At 38.8% G+C, this 16,719-nt stretch overlaps 1 protein-coding gene across 2 annotated transcripts in view; it reads left to right on the top strand.

The window, feature by feature from the left end:
• Nucleotides 1-15,382, top strand: part of LOC121579164 — a 37,231-nt gene extending 21,849 nt beyond the window's left edge. Inside the window, exons 20-42 of one of the 2 annotated variants that reach the window (XM_041893508.2) lie at nt 59-191; nt 281-380; nt 665-811; nt 932-994; nt 1,094-1,215; nt 4,742-4,902; nt 6,447-6,555; nt 7,320-7,975; nt 8,182-8,285; nt 8,452-8,595; nt 8,697-8,858; nt 8,963-9,055; nt 9,161-9,310; nt 9,453-9,586; nt 9,730-9,926; nt 10,256-10,488; nt 10,701-10,772; nt 11,003-11,277; nt 11,572-11,693; nt 11,906-12,132; nt 12,277-12,434; nt 12,604-12,707; nt 14,735-15,382. In XM_041893508.2, coding sequence (XP_041749442.2) covers nt 59-191; nt 281-380; nt 665-811; nt 932-994; nt 1,094-1,215; nt 4,742-4,902; nt 6,447-6,555; nt 7,320-7,975; nt 8,182-8,285; nt 8,452-8,595; nt 8,697-8,858; nt 8,963-9,055; nt 9,161-9,310; nt 9,453-9,586; nt 9,730-9,926; nt 10,256-10,488; nt 10,701-10,772; nt 11,003-11,277; nt 11,572-11,693; nt 11,906-12,132; nt 12,277-12,434; nt 12,604-12,707; nt 14,735-15,033 — 3,965 coding nt within the window. In that variant the 3' untranslated portion in view covers nt 15,034-15,382. The remainder of the gene's footprint in view (nt 1-58; nt 192-280; nt 381-664; nt 812-931; nt 995-1,093; nt 1,216-4,741; nt 4,903-6,446; nt 6,556-7,319; nt 7,976-8,181; nt 8,286-8,451; nt 8,596-8,696; nt 8,859-8,962; nt 9,056-9,160; nt 9,311-9,452; nt 9,587-9,729; nt 9,927-10,255; nt 10,489-10,700; nt 10,773-11,002; nt 11,278-11,571; nt 11,694-11,905; nt 12,133-12,276; nt 12,435-12,603; nt 12,708-14,734) is intronic. The other variant, XM_041893507.2, reaches the window with a different exon arrangement.
• The last annotated feature ends 1,337 nt before the right edge of the window (nt 15,383-16,719 follow it).

The raw sequence follows: 16,719 nt of genomic DNA, 5'->3' as shown, positions 1-16,719 counted from the left end.
TGTGGTTTTTAAACTTGAGTGTGTATTGATGTGCATTGGTTTATAACTCCTAAGCAAGACTATCTTTTCTCCAGGGTTACATTTCAGAATCTCCTCTCAGCCATGACTAACTTCATGGAAAGCCATGACCTTAGTTTATCACTTCAAACAAGGGTCACTGAGTATATGAGTCTTCTTTGGTCAAAGTACCAGTAAGTTTGTTTTCAAGTTTTTCCAAATATATCTCAGAGGCCATTCCTTTCATTAGACCAAAGATGTATTATTATTTTTGACGTTTCAGGGGTCAAGCATACCCTGGAGGCCAATTTTTAATGCATGACTTGCCAATCGAACTTCAACAGATTGTCCTGATGAAAGAGAGAGGGAGGTTCTTGTCAAAGGTATCATAATTTTTTGTACAGTATGTACCGGTATGCTGATAAAGACAGGCATATCCAATATTATGTAGTTAGGGGGGGAAAAACATTGCAGACTGTTTATAAAGGAATTAGATTTTTCATACAGCTTTAACTTAATTTACAATCATAACGGGTGACACTGTGTGTTATACTTGTAATTATGTTTTTGAGTCATTTCTTAATTTTTCATTGCAACCATCATCCATTTTATACGGCATAATCAACCTATGTGTAAATGAAGACCCCCATTTATTTTTATTCAACAGATTCCTTATTTCGAGCAAGCTGGACAAGCGTTCATTCGGGATCTCGCATCAACCTCTGTCATGTATTTCTTTCCCAGAGGGGAGATCATCCAGTACAGTGAAACTATTACCAGAGAGCTATTTTGCATTCGAAAAGGGACTTGCCAGGTTTGTATGAAAGAGTTATGCTTGTATGAATTATACATAATGTGTATTCACATTATACAGTTACTCCCCCCCCCATTTGTTCTAGTTTTTACAAGTAAATCCTTTGATTTGATTTTCAAGATTCTAAGTGATGACTTGTCTGAAATTGTTGGACTCTACGGTGAAGGAATGTATTTCGGGGAGGTAATATTTACAAAGACATTTGCTTAAGCAAAGTTTTGATTTACTACTTTCATTCATATTTGGAATGTTACATTGAATACTCGTTGGATCTAATTTCAGGCTGGATTTTTGTTTGGAAAACAAGCTACAATGACCGTCCGTGCAAAGACTCACTGTGAGATCTTAGTGATCGATTTTGACAAAGTTAAAGCAGTTCTGGAGAGATACCCGGTCATTGAAAGGTACATCTATTTGAACACTTGGGGCTCTATTTTCGGCTGGTGTTAAGGCGACGCTAGTGTCAAACGGCACGTTAGTTTGCAATTTCGTAATGTAAAAACTGGCGCACTGGCATTTTCCAGCCCTAAAGCCAGGTTCGGCAATTTACCTGTCTTATATCAGCTCGCTTGGGCTCAGATGGGAGGGGTAGAAATATTTGAGGTGTGTCCTTAAAAACATCCAAAGTGCTAATTTGAGGCAGCGCTGATAGGGATAAAGCTGGTTTTAGCAGTAACGCAGTTGGTTATGGCATGGATTTTGACAGCGGAAACACAGCCTATCAAGCTGTGACGCATACTGCCCATATGCGCATGGAACAAGAGTAGCCTTTATACTTCATATTTAGAAACATTAAAAATATATATGTTTCTTCCCATTTCGTTTTATTTGGTTAAAACCAAGCATAACCTCCCCTGCTCTCAATGAAGGCTTGTATTTTTGTCCTGCCCAATGCAATCGCGAAGTAGTCAAGACTGTCGATAAAGTGTTTGGCTCCTGAGACCACTTGGAAATACATCTTAATCACCAAAGCTTTATTAATATATCAAGTTTGAGAGGAGTAAAACAGTGAGCTGACGTTCCCTTTTTATCTATGCATTGTAGGCAGGCCCACATTATGTTAGCCATGCAGGTCCCGTTTTGGACGTGCTTAAAACCCCCTACATGATATAGGCTACGTGTCCATGCCCATCATGAAACGAGAGATGAGAACCTCTGTGAATACCAGTGAACCTCAAATTTAGAAGTTGTCTGTAATCTGTAACAGTTGCTTGTTTTCCGTTTGATATGTTCAAAACCCAAGCCGTCCTTTAGGCCTACAATAAAGAGGATGGTTCAACCGCAATGCGTGTCTTTTTTATCCTGGTCATTTTATGATATCATTGTATTTACATTTATTTATTGTTGTTTAAAAAAAGCTCAGAATGCTTGTTTTTCGTTTAATTTTATTACAACCAATATTATTAGAATGATTCACCCTCCTGGTTACAACGTCAGTGGCGCGCATGCAACGCAACTTCTGGAGATGTGTGAATGCGATCTGATCTGTAAAATGGTTCCGATTATGTTCATAAAGCGTAGCACTATATGGGAGCAGTATAACGGTGAGTGGACATTCTCCCTTTCTCTTTATACTGGATCTTTGATCAGCTACTGTGAACACTGGATGTGCGTAAAGTCCTCCATAGTCTGCGTTTTAATATTATATGTCCACGGGGAGAAATGATGGTGCCTCTAAGTGTCACATAGCCTATTTAAAACAAGTTGTTGTTTTGTTTAGAATTTTATTAGAATTATTTGTTCTCTTTTTAGCCCTTATCAAAAATGAATTGAATCTTGCTTATTGACAATGTTTGGCAAGTCCATGCTCAGCCATAATTAAATGTACAGTAGGCCTAGCCCTTTAGAACAACGTGGACTGCAAATGGGTTCAAGTTAATGTATTTAGGTCTACATTTTGTTATTTTGTTTCTGTAAGCCATTTAACAAACTAACGGACTAACATTGGAATTGGAGTTGATTCCAAGGCAATACATAAAAGACCCGTAAACACAACTTGGAAGCAACCACATATGCCGCCATGGAGCATGTTCTGATTGGCTAGTGAGAGGCCAAGCCTCGACACACCCACAACATGTTTATTCATCAAAACCCAGCCCTTTTGTGCCAACGCCAGCAAGTGCGCCAATAATTGTGATAGTTAAAATAGCACAAATATTTCTGACACACCCCTGAACCTATAGCGAATAAAAATAGAGCCCATAATATTCATTGTCATATGAATTGTCAAATGTTATAAGAGATTTCCTGTTATAATTTCTATAATACAGTGAGGGAAAAAAGTATTTGATCCCCTGCTGATTTTGTACGTTTGCCCACTGACAAAGACATGATCAGTCTATAATTTTAATGGTAGGTTTATTTGAACAGTGAGAGACAGAATAACAACAAAAACAATCCAGAAAAATGCATGTAAAAATTTGTATAAATTGATTTGCATTTTAATGAGGGAAATAAGTATTTGACCCCCTCTCAATCAGAAAGATTTCTGGCTCCCAGGTGTCTTTTATACAGGTAACAAGATGAGATTAGGAGCACACTCTTAAAGGGAGTGCTCCTAATCTCAGCTTGTTACCTGTATAAAAGACACCTGTCCACAGAAGCAATCAATCAGATTCCAAACTCTCCACCATGGCCAAGACCAAAGAGCTCTCCAAGGATGTCAGGGACAAGATTGTAGACCTACACAAGGCTGGAATGGGCTACAAGACCATCGCCAAGCAGCTTGGTGAGAAGGTGACAACAGTTGGTGCGATTATTCGCAAATGGAAGAAACACAAAATAACTGTCAATCTCCCTCGGCCTGGGGCTCCATGCAAGATCTCACCTCGTGGAGTTGCAATGATCATGAGAACGGTGAGGAATCAGCCCAGAACTACACGGGAGGATCTTGTCAATGATCTCAAGGCAGCTGGGACCATAGTCACTAAGAAAACAATTGGTAACACACTACGCCGTGAAGGACTGAAATCCTGCAGCGCTTGCAAGGTCCCTCTGCTCAAGAAAGCACAAATACAGGCCCGTCTGAAGTTTGCCAATGAACATCTGAATGATTCAGAGGAGAACTGGGTGAAAGTGTTGTGGTCAGATGAGACCAAAATCGAGCTCTTTGGCATCAACTCAACTCGCCGTGTTTGGAGGAGGAGGAATGCTGCCTATGACCCCAAGAACACCATCCCCACCTTCAAACATGGAGGTGGAAACATTATGCTTTGGGGGTGTTTTTCTGCTAAGGGGACAGGACAACTTCACCGCATCAAAGGGACGATGGACGGGGCCATGTACCGTCAAATCTTGGGTGAGAACCTCCTTCCCTCAGCCAGGGCATTGAAAATGGGTCGTGGATAGGTATTCCAGCATGACAATCACCCAAAACACACGGCCAATGCAACAAAGGAGTGGCTCAAGAAGCAGCACATTAAGGTCCTGGAGTGCCTAGCCAGTCTCCAAACCTTAATCCCATAGAAAATCTGTGGAGGGAGCTGAAGGTTCGAGTTGCCAAACGTCAGCCTCGAAACCTTAATGACTTGGAGAAGATCTGCAAAGAGGAGTGAGACAAAATCCCTCCTGAGATGTGTGCAAACCTGGTGGCCAACTACAAGAAACGTCTGACCTCTGTGATTGCCAAGAAGGGTTTTGCCAACAAGTACTAAGTCATGTTTTGCAGAGGGGTCAAATACTTATTTCCCTCATTAAAATGCAAATCAATTTATAACATTTTTGACATGCGTTTTTCTGGATTTTTTTGTTGTTATTCTGTCTCTCACTGTTATAGACCGATAATTTCCTTGTCAGTGGGCAAACGTACGAAATCAGCAGGGGATCAAATACTTTTTCCCCTCACTGTATTTGTTATAATACTGCTAGAGAAACAGAGATTGAGTGAATTATATAATGAAAATCATGATTTCTGCCTTTGTTTCCTTCTAGCCAAATAGCGGAATTGCAATCAACACCAGAGTATTACTACACTTTACTGCAAAGTGTTGAAGAAATTATGAAGTCTGAGGAACAGGATGATGACACACTGAAGAAGAAAGATGCCTCGTTGACGTATCAAGGTCGTCGATATGCCAAGAAGTCAAAGTGTTGTAAGTTTTCCCTTCACCATGTCTGCATGTTTGGGGTCACTTAGAAATGTCCTTGTTTCGAAAGAAAAGCAATTTTTTTTGTCCATTAAAATAACATCAAATTGATCAGAAATACAGTGTAGACATTGTTAATGTTGTAAATGGCTATTGTAGCTGGAAACTGCTGATTTAAAAAAAAATTGAATATCTACATAGGCGTACAGAGGCCCATTATCAGCAACCATCAGTCCTGTGTTCCAATGGCATGTTGTGTTTGCTAATCCAAGTTTATCATTTTAAAAGGCTAATTGATCATTAGAAAACCCTTTTGCAATTATGTTAGCACAGCTGAAAACTGTTGTGCTGATTAAAGAAGCAATAAAACTGGCCTTCTTGACTAGTTGAGTATCTGGAGCATCAGTAATTGTGGGTTCAATTACAGGCTCAAAATGGCCAGAAACAAATAACTTTCTTCTGAAACTCGTCAGTCTATTCTTGTTCTGAGAAATGAAGGCTATTCCATGCGAGAAATTGCCAAGAAACTGAAGATCTCATACAACGCTGTGTACTACTCCCTTCACAGAACAGCGCAAACTGGCTCTAACCAGAATAGAAAGAGGAGTGGGAGGCCCCGGTGCACAACTGAGCAAGAGGACAAATACATTAGAGTGTCTAGTTTGAGAAACAGACACCTCACAGGTCCTCAACTGGCAGCTTCATTAAATAGTACCCGCAAAACACCAGTTTCAACGTCAGCAGTGAAGAGGCGACTCCGGGATGCTGACCTTCTAGGCAGAGTTGCAAAGAAAAAGCCATATCTCAGACTGCCCATCTTAATCTTTTCTTTTTATTGGCCAGTCTGAGATATGGCTTTTTCTTTGCAACTCTGTCTAGAAGGTCAGCATCCCGGAGTCGCCTCTTCACTGTTGACGTTGAGACTGGTGTTTCTGGTTAGAGACAGTTTGCGCTGTTCTGTGAAGGGAGTAGTACACAGTGTTGTACGAGATCTTCTCTTTCTTGGCAATTTCTCGCATGGAATAGCCTTCATTTCTCAGAACAAGAATAGACTGACGAGTTTCAGAAGAAAGTTATTTGTTTCTGGCCATTTTGAGCCTGTAATCGAACCCACAATTGCTGATGCTCCAGATACTCAACTAGTCAAGAAGGCCAGTTTTATTGCTTCTTTAATCAGCACAACCGTTTTCAGCTGTGCTAACATAATTGCAAAAGGGTTTTCTGATGATCTATTAGCCTTTTAAAATGATAAATTTGGTTAGCAAACACAACATGCCATTGGAACACAGGACTGATGGTTGCTGATGGGCCTCTGTACGCCAATGTAGATATTCCATTAAAAATCAGCCGTTTCCAGCTACAATAGCCATTTACAACATTAACAATGTCTACACTGTATATTTCTGATCAATTTGATGTTATTTTAATGGACACATTTTTTTTTGCTTTTCTTTCGAAAACAAGGACATTTCTAAGTGACCCCAAACTTTTGAACGGCAGTGTATGCCTATTAAATTATTAGGAAAAACTAAACATATAACCGATTGTAGATATTGAGGACTTTGGAAACTTCCCAATCTATGCTGGAGCAGAAGAAGAAACTGTTGAGGAAAAACTTCTGAAACTGAGCAAAACTAAAGTGATACCTCCCACTCCAAGGTATGCAGACAGCAGCTCAGACTTGTGAAACTTGTCGCTGTCAAACCTTCCACATGTCATAATAAAAACCACAATATAACCAGCATTTACATAAACATTTGAGCTACCCACAATATAACCAGCATTTACATAAACATTTGAGCTACCCACAATATAACCAGCATTTACATAAACATTTGAGCTACCCACAATATAACCAGCATTTACATAAACATTTGAGCTACCCACAATATAACCAGCATTTACATAAACATTTGAGCTACCCACAATATAACCAGCATTTACATAAACATTTGAGCTACCCACAATATAACCAGCATTTACATAAACATTTGAGCTACCCACAATATAACCAGCATTTACATAAACATTTGAGCTACCCACAATATAACCAGCATTTACATAAACATTTGAGCTACCCACAATATAACCAGCATTTACATAAACATTTGAGCTACCCACAATATAACCAGCATTTACATAAACATTTACATCAAGTTTGGTATTTTGCTCCAAGAGACAAATTATGTCTGTAACAAGTTACAACCTCTCTTTTTTTAGAACTGTGCAAGAGAGATTAGCAGAGTTTTTCTTCAGATCATGACCTTCAGTGTATATAATGCTTAATGTTTCATTGAGACAAACTGACAGACAGTGTGTTCTAAATTACTTGAAATAATGTTATGAGACTTGATGACAGTGTAATGAAGGGTGCTATAAACTATGACACTGCTCTGTAATGAAAATGTACTTTCTTTTTCTAGTTATAGGAGTGCCATTTTGCCTAGCAATCCACTGTACATCCGATGGGAATTTTTCCGATGTATTTTGGCCATAACGATCAGCATCAATAGCTCTCTTCTTTTTGCTTTTCTCCACTACAAAAAAGAACTCTGGATCTTGTCCTACGTTCTGGGCCTTTTTTGTTGGATTGACATGTATATCCGTTTGCATGTTGCTTTTTACAAGGACAATCTCAAAGTGGACACGCTGGAAACTGCAAAACACTATGTGAAGACAAGCTTTCTAATAGATCTCATCAGCTGTTTTCCCTGGGAAGTTATTGGCTGGATGGTGGTATCCCCTTTTGATGAGAAAGGATTTTACTCCAACAGCGAAGCACTGCACCTATATGCATATCTCAGAGTCCCACATCTTCTCCAGTTATATCGGATTCCTCTTGCATTTTCATTCTGGCAATCTGGGATTGCAAGCGAAAAGGCGATTGTCACATTTGCTAAGTTCTTTCTGTATTGCATCCTTTTACTTCACTTCAGCACTTGCATCGTTTTTGCAATTGTATGCCCTCCAGCAGACTTGTTTGGTGACACAACCAATTACTTATTGCCTATGATAAAGCACAACTGTTCATCACAATCCTGGGTGTATCACTTGGACTACACGTTTAACACAGTGTATGGTAAGTTCTAACTCAACTAGTTTGTTCTTCTACCACTGCTATTGTTGTACTACTATCTAAACCAAATTATAATATCATTCATTTACTCTACAGTATAAGCTATCAAAATGTCTGAAAGATTAAAACAAAAAATGGTATGGAAAGTGTATAGTGTATAACTTACTTGAGGACTTTGTATTGTCATGGAAAACTCCCCTTCCCCTCAGAAACGGCTACCTTCACAGAACTGTATTCCATAAGTTTATACTTTGCAACTACAACTCTCTGTGGTGTAGGATATGGTGATATTCATCCTTATCTAGCCTCTATGGTAAGGTTATTCAAATTGCAAACAGTTTTAGGATCAATTAAGTCATAAATAACTCAAGATCACAGCAATATGTTTTTAAAGCTACTTTAAAGGTTTATATGGTTATTATTATATGTACAGTATTTGAAAGTAATTGTATTGTTTTGTTGTTTGTGTGTCTTTGCAGAAAATTACCATGGTCTTCATAATGGTGTCTGGAGCGTTGTATTGTGGTTATGTGGCTGGTACATTTGCTGCTATGGTAGCCAATGCAGATGCTACAAGGGAAGCCTTTACTGAGAAAAAGGAATGCATACAACTATTCTTGAAGGTAAGGTTTTTCTTTTTGTAGATTTGATCTCCTTTGTGGCAACATTTGTGGCTTACCTGTTATATTTTTGAGGTCTCATTATGTGCAATTCTCTGCCTTAGAGTCAGAACATTACAGGGGATCTATATCACAATACTGTGAACTTCTATGCTTTCAAATGGATAAGAACGAAAGGACTAGACCAAGACACATTGTTTCAGTATTTGCCATCATCTCTACTCGGAGATATATCTACAATTATCTACTCTGACCTTATTGCAAAGGTACATTTATCAATTTATATATTTATCAGCTTAGACTACCTTGATTTAATTTTGTGACTAAAGTAAGTATACCGGTATACACTTTTATTATTGTTTAATTTTAGGCATTTGGACTTGATATCAAGAGGAAGCAGCAAAGGAACTCAGTGGCACAAAATCTATCCCCACTTGAGAGAACATTATCTGGAAAGCTTGATGTAAAATAATTTTTACTTTTTCCAGCTCGTAAGTATTTTCTTCAAATCTTTGCTTCAAACGTATTTCTGGAAGCTACGTTTCTTTCTGTTCTGCCAACTCTACAGGGACCCTTTTTTCACAAAATACTGAGGAAAGAGAGTGTGGACCAGTTGGAAACAGATGGAGGATTCATTCGGTTACTAGCTAGACAGATTCGACCTTGCCTTTACAGAGCTAATGACCTGATATGCAAAAGAAATGACTTTGGATCAGAGGTGTGACACATGGCTCTGCTTTGTTTAGGTTTCCATTGGCTATGACAGCAGGGCTCAATCCTAATGACAGAAAAGGTGCACATGAGAATATTGCTGTTGCTCTCTTCACCATTTTTGTTATTACTAGCATTTTTTTCCCTAGATGTATTTCATTGAAAAGGGAGAAGTAGAAGTCTTGTCACAGGATGAGTTGACTGTTATCATCAAACTGAATGCAGGACAATACTTTGGAGAAGGAAGCCTACTGTTTGCAGAACCTCGTGCAACCACAATAAGGCATGATACTTTTGATGACTTAAAACATCATTGTCTCTCATTTAAATATACAATTCTGTGTCTCTGATCAAATACATTTTAGATTGTAGCATTGTATATGTCTTGTAACAATCAGTATTGTACTGTTTTCTTGTGCGTCCCAGGGCTGCCACAAATTGTGATCTGTATGTCCTCTCCAAGAAAAGCCTTGATGAAACTGTAAAATACTATCCAGACATTTGCAAACAGATAAAGAAAGCTGCAGAAATGAAACGTAAACAGCTACTGCAAAGAACAATGGACATGTCAAAAGTTCAGAAGAATGTTTCAGCAACTGACCTACTTATGAATGACACAGGATGTAAGTTGGCTGGCATTACTTCAGTAATGTTGCTATATTCATGTGTTGATGAAATAGAAAGTTCTGCCAAAGCAAATCTATGTAACTCTTATAAGTATGGTAGTTGTACTGAGGCACCTTATTACACATTTTTAAACTCTGCCCCCCAAAAATGTGTTTGTGACAAAAAAAATAGAAAAAACTATGTCTTTGAAGTTATAGGAAAAAGCTTTGCTTAGCTCTTTGCTGTAGTATTGCTGCAGCAAACATCTTTCTTATACTTGTAGCTTTTATGGGTTACACCATTTATGAAGTACATTTATATGTGAGCCATTTGTTTCTTCCATCAGATATAAAGCTTTACAAGCACTGCATGGCAGAAGAGGAAAAGAAAGCCAAGTTTAAAGACTTCCCATTTCATGTCCGAATTAAGACGAGCATCACTCAATTCTTGATCCGTTTTCTGTTGAACGTCATCAGAATCCACAACACAACAATCAATCCAGAGAGCACAGTACGTGTTGTGTATCAGTACACATCTTGCCTTCTGATCATCATTCTGTTTTGGGCGATAACATACATGGTAAGTGGTGCACATTGTTCTCAGAATTAGAATTTGTTGTCACATAATAGTTTGCCCCATCCATTAGTGGAGTTCTGCCTATTATCGTATTATTGACCTCAAGGTAAAATATCAGTCAAATAGAATAATAATCTGTATGAATATTTGTGTTCGGTCACTTGAGTTGTAAGTAGTATAAGAAAATATGAACTATTGATTTCCCTCAATTTCAGCCATCTGTGTTCGATCTTGACCGAGGCATCTTTTTGTTCACAATGATTATCGAATATATTCAAATGATTGAGGTGAGGGACACAGCTCATGAATTTGTTAGTAATCCAAATAACCACTTTAGGGTCCTTTCAGTCTGTTGATGCATTGTGTTTCCATAAATTATAATGTACACTACACCCACCATTTTGTTTTAACCTTGATGTATTAAGCCTGTTTCAATATTTATGCTAATATTCTTCAGAACGGATTTGTTTTTAGGTCTTTGCGTATGATTACATTGACAATGTAATTTTTCTTACAGATCATTTTGAAATTTCATATTTGCTTCTATGATGAAGGTGGATCATACATCTCAGACTACAAATCTGTGTCACTGAGCTATATGACGAGGAAAGTGGGATACATTTATGATGTCATATGCTCATTCCCATACGCATTTACAATTTTGCACCTCATGAATCAAGTGTCACCAATAGCATTTCTGCAGATAATAGTATATGTTCGCAGTTTTCATCTACTCCGGATTCTGACTGTACTTGTCTTCATGCACAAGGAGGAGCAATCCATCATTACTAAGTATGTGCACTATGTTTTAGTTTAGTTTAGCATGTTCTCAATGCTGTTTTTACCAGTATGTGTTTAAACAGTTGTGTGGTTTTGAATGATGCGGAATAATAGGCCATGTTGTAGCTTCTGTATCCTCTAATCATTTACAGTATATGTGCTTATTCAGGAATTTGAGATGTATTAGATTAGACCTTTGTCCGGCCGGCCCATACAATTTCCCACTGTCAAGTTGTTTTGATTGATGTTATCGCCAGTCTTTTGTCTCTAATCTATTTCTCTTCTATTTTTTTTTTACATTGACAGCTTGCTTGCCATACGAATCATCAAGTACTTGGTCCATGCAGTCCTGTTTGTCCACTGTACCGCAGTTTTATTTCTTTTATTTGTTATACATGGTGGCTTTAATTCGTGGGTTGTCAACACAGGTAAGGTCAGCTAAAATGGGGTAAGGCATGATGAATGATTACGTTCGTTTTGGTAATGAAAATAAAATAAATGAATACAATTAATTTATTTATTACAATTAATTTATTAGACTTTTGACAGGGCTTTTAGTTTGACATATTCAACATTTCGGAGTTTCTAAATACGTAAACACTAGACTTATTTGTGTTGTTTTTATGTTGTGTTTTTACAGACGTGTTTTACTTCCCTGATATTTACCACTACTCCGTATATTGGACTTTAGCAACTTACACAACAACAGGCTATGGTGATATCCGTGCAGTGACATACGAAGAAATGTTATTCTCCATTTTGATAATGATTCTTTCCAAGATGCAAGTCAGTTACAATATGGGACTTCTCTCATCCACTCAAACAAACAAGCAATCACTTCAAGTGGCGTATGAAGAGAAGTTGCAGGTATTAACAATAATACTCAGACTAGAATTTAAGTAGCTTTTGATTTATTGGAATTCAGGCTTCAAAAGCTGAAAATGAGGTACTGTTGCGAGAGAACTATGAACTTGAATGACTCATCATCTTTCTCTTCCCATTTTAATCCAGGCAGTCCAAAACTACATGATGGATGAAAACATTCCATCAGCGCTGCAAAATCGCGTCATCCGATTCTACAATTACCGATGGACACGAACCAAAGGGATAGATTCTGAAGAATTGTTCAAAGATACACCTCATTGTATGAAAGTAGAAATTTTCTCAAGGTAACTAGCAATCCATCATGACTAATGTCTGCAAATGCTTAGTGATGAAATGTTAACGAACTGTTACATACTGTACCAAACTACTGCTTAATTAGAAAAACGATGTGTACAAAATAAGACCATGTAGCATGAGATTATGAAGCCCCGTATTATTTTGTCACCATTTTAGAATAAGTGTGAATCTACTGAAGAAAAATCAGCTCTTCACTCATCTCTCAGAAACATTCCTGAGACACTTGGCAACAAAGATGCTGCTGAAAAGCTACACCTCTGGTAAACTTGAGCATCATAGGCTGAATACTAACTAGAATTTTCTTTTATTTATTTTTCTTTTATTTCACCTTTATTTAACCAGGTAAGCCAGTTGAGAACAAGTTCTCATTTACAACTGCGACCTGGCCAAGATAAAGCATAGCAGTGTGGAATAAACAACAACACAGAGTTACATATGGAATAAACACCTACATACAGTGCATTGGGAAAGTATTCAGACCCCTTGACTTTTTCCACATGTTGTTTCGTTACAGCCGTATTCTAAAATTGATTGATTAGTTTTTTCCCCTCATCAATCTACACACAATACCCCATAATGACAAAGTAAAAACTGGTTTTTAGACATTTTTGCTAATTTATTAAAAATAAAAAACGGAAATATCACATTTACATAAGTATTCAGACCCTTTACTCAGTACTTTGTTGAAGCACCTCTGGCAGCGATTACAGCCTCAAGGCTTCTTGGGTATGACGCTACAAGCTTGACACACTTGTTTTGGGGAGTTTCTCCCATTCTTCTTTGCAGATCCTCTCAAGCTTTGTCAGGTTGGATGGGGAGCGTCGCTGCACAGCAATTTTCAGATCTCTCCAAATATGTTAGATCGGGTTCAAGTCCGGGCTCTGGCTGGGCCACTCAAGGACATTCAGAGACTTGTCCCGAAGCCACTCCTGCGTTGTCTTGGCTGTGTGCTTAGGGTCGTTGTCCTGTTGGAAGGTGAACCTTCGCCCCAGTCTGAGGTCCTGAGCGCTCTGGAGCAGGTTTTCATCAAGGATCTCTCTGTACTTTGCTCCGTTCATCTTTCCCTTGATCCTGACTGGTCTCCCAGTCCCTTCCGCTGAAAAACATTCCCACAGCATGATGCTGCCACCACCATGCTTCACCGTAGGGATGGTGCCAGGTTTCCTCCAGACGTGACGCTTGGCATTCAGGCCAAAGAGTTCAATCTTGGTTTCATCAGACCAGGGAATCTTGTTTCTCATGGTCTGAGAGTCCTTTAGGTGCCTTTTGGCAAACTCCAAGCGGGCTGTCATGTGCCTTTTACTGAGGAGTGGCTTCTGTCTGGCCACTCTACCATAAAGGCCTGATTGGAGGAGTGCTGCAGAGATGGTTGTCCTTCTGGAAGGTTCTCCCATCTCCACAGAGGAACTCTGCCTAGAGTGACCTCGGTTCTTGGTCACCTCCCTGACCAAGGCCCTTCTCCCCTGACTGCTCAGTTTGGCCAGGCAGCCAGCTCTAGGAAGAGTCTTGGTGGTTCCAAACTTCTTCCATTTAAGAATGATGGAGGCCACTGTGTTCTTGGGGACCTTCAATGCTACAGAAATGTTTTGGGACCCTTCCCCAGATCTGTGCCTCGACATAATCCTGTCTTGGAGCTCTACAGACAATTCCTTCGACCTCATGGCTTGGTTTTAGCTCTGACATGCACTGTCAACTGTGGGACCTTATATAGACAGGGGTGTGCCTTTTCAAATCATGTCCAATCAATTGAATTTACCACGGGTGGACTCCAATCAAGTTGTAGAAACATCTCAAGGATGATCAATGGAAACAGGATGCACCTGAGCTCAATTTTGAGACTCATAGCAAAGGGTCTGAATACTTATGTAAATAAGTTATTTCTGTTTTTTAATTTAATACATTTGCAAACATTTCTAAAAACCTGTTTTCACTTTGTCATTATGGGGTATTGTGTGTAGATTGCTGAGGACGTTTTTTTTATTTAATCAATTTTAGAACAAGGCTGTAACGTAACAAAATGTGGAAAAATTCAAGGGGTCTGAATACTTTCCGAAGGGACAGTAACTTCACATTTTGCACTAGTAGTCTGCAGGGTGTATGGTCGGTCCATTTCATTTACTCTGGACTAAGATTCTGCACCTAACCACTTCTGAGGAATAATCTGACAGTGTGTACATTATCACATGAGTTATTCACAAGTATTTTGAATAGGGAACAGTGTATAACCAATGTGTATACATACAGTGTATACATTTCGGTATACATGCTGAAATGCTGTCTCTTCTAGGGGAATACATCAATAGAAGGGGAGACTCTGGCCGTGGCATGTTGCTGATCCTGATTGGTAAGGTGAAACTTTGCTCATGGAGAACTGGAAAGGAGGTCATTGAGTATCTTACAACTGGAGCCACCTTGGGAGTTGACTTGCTGCTGAAATCCAAGTTGTGTAGATACACTGCCATTGCTGATAACTATGTGGATATATTTTTCCTGTCAAAAGAGCACTTTGAAGAAGTTGGGTCATATTACCCAGATGTTATGAATAAGTTGCTAAAGAGAGCCTCAAACGTTATCAGCATGTACTAACTGACTAGGTACACCCTTTCCCTACTAATGTTTACAGACTGGTCACAATATTGATCAATAGTACGAAGCTAAAATGTGAACTCCTTTGTAGTTCTGTTTACAGTTTTTTTTGAGACCAAAGATGATTTGTTGAATGAAAAAACATTGTCTCTGTAATGTACTATTATAGAATATATATTTATATCAGTTTAAGTAAAGAATCTAGATGTATAGAAATAATTGACCAAATAAATGTCCCAACTGTTTTAAATATGCATGAACCCAAGGTGAATAAAGTGTACTTATTGTTTAACTTGATTGCTCCAATATATCTTAATTGAAGTAAATGAATGAAGAATTAATTAAGTGTTTTTACCCTTTATTTGCTTGACATTACAGTTGCAAGCACTCAGGAACTTAGAAAAGTATGGGGTGATGGGAGTATTTGTAGTTCTCTTCTTGAACAGCAGAGGGCCCAATTGAATCATACAAGTTAGGTGGATGATACAAGGACAGAACACGCTAGCCACACGTGCCTTTTTGTTTGTAGAGGTCATCCTCTTTGAACCTTTTAGCCAGCACCTAGATGATCTAGTTTCTCATTCATTTTAATAGTGTGATTTACCTGCCAATAATCCCCAGATACCATAAACGTAACATTGCAGTGAATTATTCTTTTTTTTGGCATTTCAGTAGGCATTTTTAATTTCACATCTCTGGATGAAGCATGAACATTTGAAATACATATTCATCCTGTACTCTTATCATTTGTTTATCAGTATTATGTATTGTCAATTATATTGTACTTAATTACCACAGGACAGTCCACAAAAATAAAGATAAACTTGATATCTTCTTACACTGAACAAAAATATGAACGCAACATGTAAAGTGTTGATCCCATGTTTCATGAACTGAAATAAAAGATCCCAGAAATGTTCCATATGCACAAGAAGCTTATTTCTCTCAGATTTTGTGCACACATTTGTTTACATCCCTGTTAGTGAGCATTTCTCCTTTGCCAAGATAATCCATCCACCTGACAGGTGTGGCATATCAAGAAGCTGATTAAACAGCATGATCATTACACAGGTGCACCTTGTGCTGGAGACAATAAAAGGCCACTCTAAAATGTGCAGATTTGTCACACAACACAATGCCACAGATACAATTGGCATGCAGACTGCAGGAATGTCCACCAGAGCTATTGCCAGATAATTTAATTTAAATTTCTCTACCATAAGCTGCCTCCAACATCGCTTTAGATAATTTGGCAGTACGTCCAATCGGCCTCACAACCGCAGACCATGTGCAACCACGCCAGCCCAGGACCTCCACATCCGGCTTCTTCACCTGCAGGATCGTCCGAGACCATTCACCCGGACAGCTGATGAAACTAGGTTTGCACAACCAAAGAATTTCTGCACAAACTGTAAGAAACCTTCTCAGGGAAGCTCATCTGCGTGTTCATCGTCCTCACCATGGTATTGTGGGGTTATGGTTATGGTATATCGTAAGCTACGGACAACGAACACAATTGCATTTTCTCGATGGCAGTTTGAATGCACAGAGATACCGTGACGAGATCCTGAGGCCCATTGTCGTGCCATTCATCTGCCACCATCACCTCATGTTTCAGCATGATAATGCGCAGCCCCATGTCGCAAGGATCTGTACACAATTCCTGGAAGCTGAAAATGTCCCAGT

The sequence above is a fragment of the Coregonus clupeaformis genome, unplaced genomic scaffold, assembly GCF_020615455.1.
Source record: "Coregonus clupeaformis isolate EN_2021a unplaced genomic scaffold, ASM2061545v1 scaf2404, whole genome shotgun sequence".
In the NCBI taxonomy this organism is placed as follows: Eukaryota; Metazoa; Chordata; class Actinopteri; order Salmoniformes; family Salmonidae; genus Coregonus; species Coregonus clupeaformis.
Note: the sequence above shows the minus strand (reverse complement) of the source record. Positions and strands in the feature narration are given on the sequence as shown.